General features: G+C 60.5%; 1 protein-coding gene across 6 annotated transcripts in view; it reads right to left on the bottom strand.

Moving 5' to 3' along the window:
* PIP5K1C (phosphatidylinositol-4-phosphate 5-kinase type 1 gamma) overlaps positions 1–12,363 on the bottom strand; it is a 65,270-nt gene extending 52,907 nt beyond the window's left edge. For 4 of the 6 annotated variants that reach the window (XM_037994478.2, XM_007994792.3, XM_007994794.3 and 1 more), the window contains exon 1: positions 12,155–12,363. In XM_037994478.2, the coding sequence (XP_037850406.2) occupies positions 12,155–12,248 (94 nt within the window). In that variant the 5' untranslated portion in view covers positions 12,249–12,363. Of the gene's footprint in view, positions 1–11,632; positions 11,679–12,154 lie in introns of those variants that run through there. The other 2 variants (XM_073017124.1, XM_073017123.1) reach the window with 2 other exon arrangements.
* Between the last annotated feature and the right edge of the window lie 664 nt (positions 12,364–13,027).

Genomic DNA, 13,027 nt, shown 5'->3' with positions numbered 1-13,027 from the left:
CAGCAAGGAGGGGGTGAGCTGGCCGCAGGGGAGGGTACACCTGGGGGACCCCAGCACGGTGGGGGGACAGCCTGCGGTCCACCGGAGTAGTCGGCCGCCCCTCCTCCTTGCCCCATTTTCCCTTCTCCCTGCTGGGTGCTCCCCGCCAGGCCGCAGAGTCATCGCTTTCCCCAGCAGGCAGGCGGGCAGGAGCCAGGGCGGTAAACAGGAAGCCCTGCGCGGGCGGGCGGAGCGTCCAGAACTCCACAGGCCCTGAACTGTTGGGCCATATCCCAGGGCCCCAGTGTCCAGGGAGAAAGAGGCTCGCTCCAACGTCAGCACCAAGCTTCTGGGCGGGCCGGGGCCGGAGGCTGTGGGGCGTGGCCAGCCAGCAGGTGGACGGGTCAGGGTCCACAGGACACGCCGGCCCCTAGGGGAAGCCCGGTCCGTGCGGGCTGCGGGAGATTCTGATGGGCCTTGAGCTGAGGTTCCCGCAGCCAGAGTCTGCGCGGGATCCCCACCCCTTTGCGCGCTCCGTCTCCAGCACAGCAGAGGTGGACGCCCCTCGCGGCTGGCCAGCGTCCCTGTCCTCCAGGGCCCAGGGTCCCTCCGGCAAGTACGGTGGCCCTGAAGGGAATTCCGCCCGGGGCCTGAGGTTAGGCCGCGGTGGGAAACAGAGGAGGGTGCCACAGAAGAGCCTCCAGGGGCTTGTGTGTTCCTCATCTGCGGGCGGGACGGCCCCTGGCCCCCTGCTGTGGGCGGGGAGGGGTCTGGAAGACCAGAAGGCTATTTCCAGGGCAGCATCCCCAGTACTTTGGGGCACACACATCCCCAGGCGGCTCCAGTGAGGCCCCTCGCCCCTGGTTTCAGCTCCTGCTGTGAGCACCTGGCTTTCCCTGGTCCACTGAGGGCTGAGTGTGTTTTGCAGTTTTGCAGGTGATTGTGCTGTTGAAATTGCCCCCCAGGCATTGTCCGCAGGTGGTTTCGTGTCCCTCAGGGCTAGAGACTGGGATGAGCCCATGGAGAAACCCGCAGTGAGAGAAGCTTTGCTCAAACAGGACTGAGAGTGGAAAGAGAGAGAGAGAAGAGAGAGAGGGGGAGAACGAGAGCGAGAGAGACACGGAGCCGGCCGGTCGAGGGAGTGGGACCCGCGCCCACGTGGCCACAGCCCCCTACCCCGTTTTTGAGCCCCCACCCAGCTGAATACATGCCCCGGGGTCCCCCTTCTGGCCTTGCCCGCAACCCAGAGCCTGCGAAGGGGGGGTGGGGCCGGGAAAGTGCCCAGGATGGGCGGGGAGGGGGCGGGCTTGGCGCAAGGCCTGCGGTCCGTGAGCTCCCTGTGGATAAATCAACAACATGGGTGTCTTTAAAATTTTCTTAGGATCTCACTCTGTCGCCCAGGCTGGAGTGCAGTGGCGCAATCACGGCTCACTGCAGCCTCAAACTCCTAGCTAGGCTCAAGCGATCCAGCGATCCTCCCACCTCAGCCTCGCAAAGTGCTGGGATTACAGACGTGAGCCATCGCGCCCAGCCCTAAAGTAAGATGCCTTGAAATAGAAACGGACATACAACAAGGTCACGTTATCCACTGGCTAATGGAAACGTCGTGCCCAGAGGCTCACAGGAACCCAACCTTGGGTTTCCCCTGGAGTCAGGGCTCAGTGTGCGCCTGAAGTGTCTGCAGCAGCTTCACAAACTAACTACCACAAACAGGCCCAGCGCGGTGGCTCACGCCTGTAACCCCAACACTTTGGGAGGCTGAGGTGGGTGGATCACGAGATCAGGAGTTTGAGACCGCCTGGCCAATATAGTGAAACCCCATCTCTACTAAAAATACAAAAAATCAGCCGGACATGGTGGCGGGCGCCTGTAATCCCAGCTACTCGGGAGGCTGAGGCAGGAGAATCGCTTGAAACCGGAAGACGGAGGTTTCGGTGAGCCGAGATGCACTCCAGCCTGGGCTAAAGAGCAAAACTCCGTCTCAAAAAAAAAAAAAAATAATTAAAATAATTAAAATAAAATAAAGAACTACCCCAAATAACGGAACTGGCTGCTTCAGGCAGAGAGGCACCGTGCCAGCAACCAACATGCAAATGGCCTGACAAAATCACAGGCGCACACGCTAACTCACGCACTCACACACACAGACTCGCACACACGCACACACTCACTAACACACACACTCCCACACACACAGAATGATAAAGACATGGCAAAACGTTAGCAGCTGGCGGATCTCTGTGCGGGCTCTATGGGTGTTCACTGTAGCATTCCTGCCCCTTCTATAGACTGGAAAGCTTTCCAAACACACTATTTTAAACAGCCTAATATAATCTGAGCCCCAAGTGTACGGCCCAGAGAAACACCTGCGGTGACAGTCGTTATCCCCACAGAGATGGAGAGGGTGAGGTGGGACTCACCTTTTACTCACTGCACGTCTGACTACTTTTTTTTTTTTAAACTGTGAACATGTTATCATTTGTTCAAGACAAAATATGGCTGTAGCATGAAGGTAAAGGCAGAAGAATGAAGCAGAACAAAAAGTCCAGAAATAGGCCAGGCGCACTGGCTCACACCTGTAACCCCAGCACTTTGGGAAGCCAAGGCAAGAGGATCACTTGAGGCCAGGAGCTCGAGACCAGCCCAGGCAACATGGGAGGACCCTGTCTCCACAGAAGATTAAAAATTAGCCACACACAGTGGCGCACACACCTGCAGTCCCAGCGAGTTAGGAGGCTGGTTTGAACCCAGGAGGCTGAGGCTGCAGCAAGCTACAATCACGTCACTGAACTCTAGCCTGGGTGACACAGTGAGACACTGTCTTAAAAAAAAAAAGAAAAAAAGAATTGTGAACAAAAAAGAAGCTAAGTTATAAAAGTCTTAGCAGAATTTAATCAACCTCAGAACAGGAAGACTTTCCCATCCATGACACCAAACTAGGAAACCAAAAAAGGCAAGAGTGATAAGTCTGACCACATAAACCCCAAAATACCTGCCGGGCATTAACGATCATCGTAGGAGAAGATGGGCAAAGAAGTACTTGCACTTGTGTCACCAATACATGAATAGATGCCATAACAAATAAAGAGCTCCTACGAATCAACAAGATGGTGATAGGTAACTGTAGACCGGGAAAGACACAATCATACAGGTCCCAGAAAATGAGGTCAGAGTTCAACCTGACATGTGTGCGCTTACAAGAAGGAACTGTGCAAGGAAAATGGGCCGGGGAGGGTCGAGGCCGGGGCCATGGAGCTTGCAGGAGCTGAGGCAGCTTGGAGCCAGCCTCGGAGGTGACCCTGTCTCCCTGGTGGGGACACTCCATTTTCTAGCTCTGATAGAAACACAGGTGACCGTTGGGAGGAGCTCGAAGGAGCTCCTGTGGGGCGAGTCCCTTCTCCTCGAGTGGTCTCTGCTCCCCTTGTGGAAACGCAGTTCCAAGAAAACAAAGAGGAAATGCTGAGAAGACCCACGAGGACTTTTTCTCTGAGTCACAGGAAGACAAATATACGCTGCAATGACACAGTGAGGGAAGAAGTCGCCTCACGCCCATATGGCTGGTGAGGATGGGAGAGATGGACGCATCCTCTGCTGCCGGAACACGAGCACCCGGTCTGTACAGTGCTGATGCTGCGTTTTGTTTTCTGGATTTTACGACATCTTGGGGGCCTCGCTGATCTGGGGACGACGGCCCCTTCCAGGGTTAGCGGATTCCTGCAAGCACACTGTGACGTGCAGAGCAACCAACTGCGAGCCCACACGCCCGATCAAACTCTCATGTGCCACGCCCAGGTTCCCCGTCCTCAATCACCCCAGGGCCAGCTCCCAGACCAGGGACCACCCCAACAGCCAGGAGCTGCAAACAGCTGGGGGTCAAACCAGCCCATCCCAGGCACACCCAGCCCACCTACCCCGCCTGGCCCGTTCCTTCCCACCAAAGCCTCACACAGGCCCTGGCCCGACCCTTCTGCCCTCTGGCTCCTGCCTGACGCCGGTGCTGCATGGGGTGGCCCTGTGTGGGGTGGCCCTGTGTGGGGTGGCCCTGCATGGGTCGCAGTCGGGCCCCTTCTCTTGGGAACTGTAACACAAGAGCTTTTTTTTTCTTTTTTTTTTTTTTTGAGACGAAGTCTCGCTCTGTCGCCCAGGCTGGAGTGCAGTGGCCGGATCTCAGCTCACTGCAAGCTCCACCTCCCGGGTTTACACCATTCTCCTGCCTCAGCCTCCCGAGTAGCTGGGACTACAGGCGCCCGCCACCTCGCCCAGCTAGTTTTTTTTTTGTATTTTTTAGTAGAGACGGGGTTTCACCATGTTAGCCAGGATGGTCTCGATCTCCTGACCTCATGATCCGCTTGTCTCGGCCTCCCCAAGTGCTGGGATTACAGGCTTGAGCCACCACGCCCGGCACAAGAGCTTTTCAATAGCAGTCACCTCCTGCTCTCTTGGCCTCACCAAACCTGATTAAAACCAATCAGAGCGCATTTTAATACACGTACCACCTTTCTGGGTTACAGAAGTATGGAGTCTTTACTGCACTGAGGGTGACAGCACCTCTGTCAACCTGGATCTGAGACATCAGGGGAGCAAAACCACCATAGCCCCCAACACAAGCAAGAAACGAGCCTCTGGGATGGCCAGGAGAGCGGGGATGTTTGTTTTGGCAGCAGACGCCAAGCCAGGCTGACTCATATGCGCCTGGGGAAATGCATTCGCCCCAGGAGGATGGACCAGCCAGACATGGGCACACTGGGGCTGCAGGCACGGGGCCTCAAGGCAGCTACTCCCACCCCAGGCTCTTTTCCCTGCCCAAGCAGCCCTGCTGATGTCAGCGCACATAGGTGGCCAGGCCCAGCACCGCATGGGAAGGGCGCACAGTGGGAACTGCCCGCTCACGTCCCCCTCCCCGCTCCCTGGGCGCTCACCATGGGCAGGGCCGGCTCTGAGCCTTTTGTGTGCATTGACTCATCTAATCCTCAAGGGACCTTGCTTTCCAAATGAGGAAACTGAGGCACGGAGCGGCTGAGCAACCGAACCCACTCATCTCAGCTGTCCTCCTGCCAACAGCGCGATGGAACAGAGACACCGTCCACTGAGCACGGCCACCACCAGGGTCCTGACGGCCCCACCCAGTCCCATTGCCGGCTCTCACCACCGCCCCCCACGCTCCCCACAGGGGCTCCTGGGGTCTTACACGCAGTTCGGCCATGCTGGGCACCGGGGGCCCCCACGCGGCCCTTCCTGCATCTATCTTGGCTGAGGGCGGCTCTGTCCTTCCAGGGCTCAGGCTCAAACCTTGATATCAAACTCAAGCCCTCTCAGCCCCACACTCAACCCTTCAAAAGGTCCTGCTGGCTCTGCTCCCAAAATCCATCCCAGGTGGTCCACTGCTCATGTTCCCCTCTGCCCTGGTTCCCCTAGCCCAGCTCCCGCCCTCACCCCATCTGTCCTCCCCACAGCAGCCACCAGGGGGTGCCTGTGAGCTCCTGAGTCAGGGCCCAACCCTCCTCTGCCCTCAGCCCTCCATGGCTCCCACCTCCCTCAGGGTAAAAGCCCAAGTCCTCCCTGTAGCCCACAAGGCCCTGCACACCCTGCCCCGTCCCCTCCCTACCCTCCCCTCCTCACTGTTCCTCTAAAACACCAGGCGTGGTCCTGCCCCAGGGCCTTTACACAGTGCCTCTGCTGGAGGGCTCCCCCCACACTTCCACGACCCCCTGGCTTCCCCTGGACCTCTGTTCAAGCATTACCCCCGAGTCCCCGGCCTTGAGGGCACCTCCTCTGCCGCTCTCTCCCCTCCTCTGCTCAGCTGTTCTCCCCGGCACTTGTCTCGTCCACTACGTTGCGTGTTTTGCTTTTCTTTGCTGTCTGCACATCCTGGCCCCACTCCCAGAGTTCCTTCGGGGACCTGGCCCTCTTGTTTCCCTGGCCCCCAGCACCCGGCCAAAGCACACATAGGAGAGCACATGTTGGCGATATCCGAACCGCACCCCACTCCCCCAAACCGTCATCAGCAGCCCCACCTGAGTGGAGGACAGCGGCCAGGCAGGGTGCTGGGGTCCTCTCTTCACTCAGTCAGAGGCCCGGTCCCCTGGCACCCCCACGTCAGCTCAGGCACCTGGGGGCCCTCATGCTCAACTCCAGCCCCTCCCAAGCTGGCCTCTCAGCGTGGCGGGGAGGCAGGTGCAGGGGCTCCGAGCTAATCCCCTCAGGCTGTAATCCCCACGATCACTGGCACCACCGCGGGCCCCTGTCCAGCTGGCGCCTGCCGGCAAATCCTTACAGGGTCTTGCCCGGCCTGGTCCTGTGTAAAGGGACACGCTGCCCAGGCCAGGTGGCAGGCAGCAGGAAGCAGGGAGGCCTAGGCCCCGCTCCTCGTTCACGGCCCCACCCTGTGTGGACTCTCCAGCCCTCCTGGAGCCTCGGTTTCCCCATCTGTAAAGAAAGACCCAGGTCACGCAGCTTCCCAGGGGCTGGGCCCTCACCCATCCCTGTCCTGCCAGGTACTCAGGACACCTGCAGCTCTCGTTCCAAAAGGCAAAGAAGGGGCCACTGTTGGGGCCATGCCTGTAATCCCAGCACTTTGGGAGGCGGAGGCAGGAGGGCTGCTTGGGACAGACCCTTGGACCCTGGACAACATAGTGAGACCTCATCTCTACAAAAAAAGTTTTAAAATTTTAAAACAAAGGGAAGTCACTTGCTCAGAGGCACACGGGTCTCCGTGGCCAAGGCAGGCTCAGCTCAGTCCACACCAGGCTCTGGGACCACCCCGCCCAGACTCCTGGAGGCTCCACCTGCTTTGGGGGTCCCCACTGCCTGCTCACCCCACATCGGCACACACCTGCCACAGAGCCTGGGTTCCCAGTCCTGCTCTGTCCCACAGTCCTGCTCTGTCCTCAGTCCTCCCCACCCCGGCCCCCAGCTCCAAGGCTTGGGCCAATATCCTTCCGGGCCCCACATCTCCCTCACCAGCTCTCACCTCCCCATGCCCTGTCCAGGCACCGGTGCCACTCACCTGGACACCTGCCCCAACCCCACAGAGCACGGCTGCCCACAGACCATCCCCCACCAGGCGCCAGGGCTGTGAATGGGTGCTCGCCGCCCCACTCAGACGCCAGTGCCGCCCGCTGTCCTCACGTTCGACCCCACGCGACCCTCTCGCATCGCACTGACTTCACTTCTGCAGCTCAAGTGGGTGCAGCACGTTCCCACCCCACGGCTCGGCGCGGCTGTGCCACCACCTACGTCGCTTGAGCCGCAGCCCATCCTTGTTCAGCTCGTGGCGACAGTCACCTGCCTCCAAGTCCTCGGCTGCCACAAGCCTGGCCACTCGACCTCCCAGGTACCCTCCCCACACTCACCACCGCCCAACGCAGCCTGGCTCTGGGCTGGGCAAACATCTTCCATGAAGGAGCGGGCAGTGTTTTTGGCTTTGCGGAACACGCAGTCCCAAGCGCGACCACTCAGCTCCCAGCTCTGCCGCTGCAGCATGCAGGCCACCAAGGCCGGCAAGGGAACAAATGGTGTGGCCGTTGCCAATAAAACTTTGTTGATAAGAACTGGCATGGACAGATTCGGGTGGGGTCTCATGTGGCCACTTGTTGCCATCCACAGCCTGACGCCCAGCAACTGAGGGCTCCAAAGGGTCAGCAAGGGAGTCCCTTTGGCACCAAAAGACCGGGCACCCTGAGCCCCACCCGGCCCACATGAGGTGTTCAACAAAGGTCTGGAGCCCATGTGAGGACCTGCAGGAATGGACCCCATGCTTTCGCGAGCCCTGACTCCCACGGTGGACCCCAGCACCCAGGTGAGCTCGCTTGGCACCTGGCCCCCCCAGAAGCAGCACACGAAGGGGACTCCTCCTCCAACAGCAACCTGGGAGGGAGGGGGCATCCTAGCTCTCTCGCAGGGCCGGCTGCCTGCACCGTGCCTTCTAAGGGCTTTACCCCCCAAATCTCCATGCAGCCCAGGAGAAAAGCAGCCATCACGCCCACTTTACAGACAGGGACACCGAGGCCACACGTCCCCAGCTGGCATGCAGTGGCGCTGGGTGTGAACCCAGGAGGGCCAGCTCCCGATGCCTCTCCACCGGGGCACCCAGGCTGCGGCGGTCACAGTGCCTGACCTGCATCCTGGGAGGAGGCCAGGGCGGGACACAATGAGGAACTTTCCGTCCCCAGCATCCTCAGCCTCCGCCTGGGCCCTGCTGACTTGCAACGAGAGACACCACAATCCCACTGACTTTTTTGTTGTTGTTGTTGTTGAGATACAATTTTGCTGTTACTCAAGCGTGCAGTGGCACGATCACAGCTCATTGCAGCCTCGGCCTCCCAGGCTCAGGTGATCCTCCTGCCTCAGCCTCCTGAGTAGCTGGAACTACAGGTGCATGCAATTACGTCTAGTTACTTCTTTTAATTTTTTTTAGTAGAGACGGGTCTTGCTATGTTGCCCCAGGCTGGTCTCAAACTCCTGAGGTCAAGTGATCCTCCTGCCTCAGCCTCCCAAAATGCTGGCATTACGGGTGTAAGCCACCGTGCCAGGCCCCCCTGACCTTTTATGTAGACCACCACAGCTACAGGGGAGGCCCTGGTGGTGGTGCTGACTCCCTGCTCGGCCCTGTGACCACACCACACTGTGCTCCAGGCACACGGGGCCTCTGCTGGGGCCATGCCCTCTTCCTGCCCACCACCCACAGGTCTCCCTCAGATGCCACCTTCTTGGCAAGACCTTCCCAGTCACCCCATTCTACCCTGCCCTTCCTCCCTGGCACTGCTGCCCTCGTGCACCTGATGTTCACCAGGCTCTGCCCTGTGCTGAGCTCTTCCGGGTGCAGGGGATGCCGCAGGAGCGGCACAGACAGTCTTGGCCCTGGCGGAGCTCTCGCTCAGGAGGAGATGGTCAGAAAACACGTCAGCAGAGCCATATGTTTCAGGTGGTGACAAGTGCTATGGTGACACAAACAAGGAAGAGGAACCGGGAGGGCAGGGGACGGAGGAGGGGAGGCCGCTGTGTAGTGACAGCAGGGCAGGGAGGCCTCAGGGAGAGGAGATGCTCCCTCAAAACCTGGAGAGTGCTAAGGGAGTGAAGGACACAGAAAGGAGGAGGGGCATTCCAGGCAGGGGGCGAGGACAGCAGTGCAAAGGCCCTGGGGCAGGACCACGCCCCGCGTGCTGGAAGAACAGCAAGGGGCCCATGGGCCTGCATCAGAGTGCGGAGGGGAGGGCAAAGGCCCGGCGCAGGCTGTGCAGGGCGTGATGGGCTTCAAGGAGGACTGTGTCTTTGACCCTGAGGGAGGTGGGAGCTATGGAGGGCTGCCAGCAGAGGAGGGGTGGGACTTGGGCTGCTGGTTTTTAATGGGGTCCTCCTGGAATGTGGGACAGGGAGCAGAGGAAGAGCAGGAGTGCTGGGCCTGGCTCAGGGGGAGAAGGAGGACTGAGATGGACGGAGGAGGACCGAGCTGGACTGGGGAAGACCAGGCTGGACTGGGGAGGGTCGAACTGGACCCGGGAAGACCAAGCTAGACTCGGGGGAGGCAGAGGACAGGGAAGGAGTCAGTGGGTTCTGGGCCGGTTCTGAAGGTGAAGCTGACATCATTTGCCGCCAGATCAGCCGTGGGAGTGGGGCGGGGCAGGGATGGAGCTGAGCGTTCTGGGGCATCACAGAGAGAGGACAGCCTGGAAGAGGCTCAGACCAAACCCCACCACAGGCCATCGGCCCCCACAGCGGGCACAGCCGCATCCCAAAACCTGGCCTTCCCGAGACGGCCCCCACGTGCCCCACAGCTATGGCCCATGGAGACGCCATTCAGGCCACGTCTCAGGAGCCAGAAGCCAGGAGCCCGGGCAATTAGAGGAACCAGATTTTAAACACCAGCAAGACATTGCTTTGCCTCCCATCGGATCGGCCGAAATCGCCAAGGACGACGACATTGGGCGCTGGCAGTGCCATGGGAAGCGGGCAGCCTCCCTCAGCCCGTCGGACAAGGCTCCCGCTGTAGCTGAGCTTTCTGGAAGGTGTCACCATCGCTTCTAACAGCAAGAGTTGACTCCAGAAACCACCGGCACGGGCCTCAGCAGGGGCCTGGAGGCACTGACGATGGAGAGGCCCAAAGGGGGCGGCCAACCGGCACGACAGTCACCAAACATGAGTGCCAACTCATCCCAGGCTCAGCCAGCCCCCGGCAGACACGGTCATCACCCCATTTTACAGACAGGACACTGAAGCCCAGGGAAGTGACGGCCACACAGCAACTGAGGCGTGGAGCTGGGAGGGGTACCCTGGTGGGAACAACTCCAGGGGCTCCCCCTTAACCACTGCCTGGCACTCGCCCTCTCTACAAACCGATACCAACATAGGGTGGGGAGACTCCAGATGACCACAGATAAAAAGCAAGCAGTTCACAGAGTCATAAACGTGTGGCATTTCTCACCAGGGCCATCCTCTCCCCAGGGGACACTGAACAACGTCTGGGTCACTTGTGGCTGTCACAACTGGGAGGTACTCCTGGCGTACAGTGGACAGAAGCCAGGGGCGCTGCTCAGCCCCCCTCATTTCCTGGCTCAACATACCTCCGCCAAGGCAGAGAAGCCCCAGTGAGGCATGAAACCATCTTGGTGAAGAACAAGCAGGCCCCTTTAAGTGCTCAGGTCTCCGTGGCCCAGCCAGGCACAACCTAAACTCACCAGCACTGACACAGAAGAGATAGCGTTGGAGGAATGAGGCAACTCTGAATTTTAAAATTTCAGAGGCAATATATGGCCAGCTGGGGTCCGATTTCTGTGGATTTCAGGGATGGGCAGAGATGCCGGACCCTGACCTTCCAGCTGTCCCCTCCCCGCCCATGCTCAGCCCCAGCCATGGCTCCTGGAGCTGGCAACTTTATCTGTCCCCAGTGCTCCCAGAGCCCCCGATAAGATGAATGGTCACAGTGCGGTTTTCTCGTGGTCAGCGAGTCCTGGGTTACTTTGTCTCTGACCAGCTGGGGTCAGAGGGCTGACAGCGGAAGTTGGGGGGCCCGAGAAAGGAACCCGGGCTGGGGCCTGCTGCCCTGCCTGGGTTCCTCCACCATGTCTCGTGTTAGCCAGGCCAGGACACTGGCTGCCCGCAAAGAAAGGGGCGAGGCCACTGGCTCTGGGGAAGGAACCGGGTCATCCACCAAGCAGTTCCAGATGGCCGCCAGGAGGGAAGCCACGAGTGTCTTTCAAGGCTGGGGGCGGTGGGGGGGGGACTTGATAACTTCCACACTCTCTCTCTCTCCAGACATCTCCCCCAACTCCCAGGCAGCACGCATCGCCCGCCCGCCCGCTTGCCCGCCTGCCAACCAAGGAAGCTTCGGGAGGCCCGGGGGGAGAAGGAGGACGGATGCCCGTGTGGGTGTCTACAGAGACGTTGCTGCTGCCGGCTGCCTGGGAGGAGCAGAGGATTTTGTGAATCCGGAAACTTCCGATTTGGGAGCTTGTGACCTCGACAGAGAAGGAACCGTTCCGTTCCTCTGGGCTCTGCACACCGTCCCCACAGAAGGGCAGGCCCAGCTGCCCGCACCTACCCGGCTGGAGGGCCAGGAAGCAGCCAAAAGGGGCATGAGACAACCGCGCCCCCCGCCCAGCCCGCAGCCCCACCAATGTGTCCCGGGGGAAGGCTCGGGGAGAGGGAGAGGACTAACCCTGTGTGCACAGCCGGGGCGGTGGAGGCATCTTGAAATGTCACCCTTTTCCTCCCTCATTGTAGCAGGGAGGTAAACTGACGCCCAGGAAGGTGAGGAAAGGTCGCGCACCCGGACCCAGGTCTGGGGACTTACAGAAAGGGAGGTGACATCACGAGGTGGACACGCACGGCCTCAGAGACCCCCGCCTTCTCCACCCAAGCAGCCGCCACTCACACGCCGGGCAGCCCCGGGGAGTGGATCCGAGCAGAGGCCGGCAGAACGGGGGTCCCCAGCGGCGCCCACGCAGAGTCGCCCCCGGCCCTGGAGCGGTGGGAGGTGGCACCCCTCAGACCTCCCACTTCCCGGCGCGGCCCCAGCCCGTCCTCCCCGGGGCTCCAGGAGGCTGCCCCGCCCCAGGCTACCGGAACCAGCGGGGACCCCGCAGCGACCGTGCAGCCCCAGTCCCGGCCCCACAGCCCCGCGACCCTCAGCGCTCGGACGAGCCCAGCGGGCCGCAGCCCCCAGAGGCCGGGCCGTTACCTGCCGCCGCCCCGCTCTCCGCCGCCCACGCCGCCTCCGAGGGCACAGCCCCCGCCTCGGCGCTCTCCGCCTCGTCCGGTACCTCCAGCTCCATGGCCGCGTGCGGACGGCGGCGGGGGCGCCCGAGGGGTACCCGAGCTGCAACCGCCGCCGCCGAACAACAAGCGCCGCCGGCCAAGGGAGGGCGCGCCGGGCCGGCGCGGGGCGGACGGGGCGGGGCCTGCGTGCGTGCGACGCCGCGGACGGCGCGCAGCCAATGGGGACTCGGGGGCGGGGCCGGCGTGCAAGCCGCGGCCAGGAGCGCCTCGAGTGCCCCCTCGCGCCCAGGGGTGGGAGGACAGCGCCAGGCTCGCCATTCCATCGTGTTAGGTAAGAAAGATTGACAGGCACGATAAGCATCAATAACATTGCTGTGCACAACACATATCAATGACATGGAACTACACAACACATCCCAATAATATGGATCTATACGTCACATGCCAATAATATGGATGTACACAGCACATGCCAATAACATGGATCTAAACAGCACGTGCCAGTAACAGGGAACTGCGCAGCACATGACAGTAGCATGGATCTCGCAGGGCGCGGTGGCTCGCGCCTGTAATTCCAGCACTTTGGGAGGCCGAGGAGGCGGATCACCTGAGGTCAGGAGTTCGAGACCATCCTGACCAACATGGTGAAATCCTGTCTCTGCTAAAAATACAAAAAATAGCTGGGCGCGGTGGCGCACACCAGTAATCCCAGCTACTCGGGAGGCTGAGGCAAGAGAATCGCTTGAACCTAGGAGGTGGAGGTTGCAGTGAGCCAAGGTCGCGCGGTTGAACTCCAGCCTGGGCCACAGAGTGAGACTCTGTCTCAAAAACAAAA

This window comes from Chlorocebus sabaeus, chromosome 6 (genome assembly GCF_047675955.1).
Source record: "Chlorocebus sabaeus isolate Y175 chromosome 6, mChlSab1.0.hap1, whole genome shotgun sequence".
NCBI lineage: Eukaryota > Metazoa > Chordata > Mammalia > Primates > Cercopithecidae > Chlorocebus > Chlorocebus sabaeus.
The sequence above is the reverse complement of the archived record's forward strand: the minus strand, read 5'-3'. Positions and strand labels throughout refer to the sequence as shown.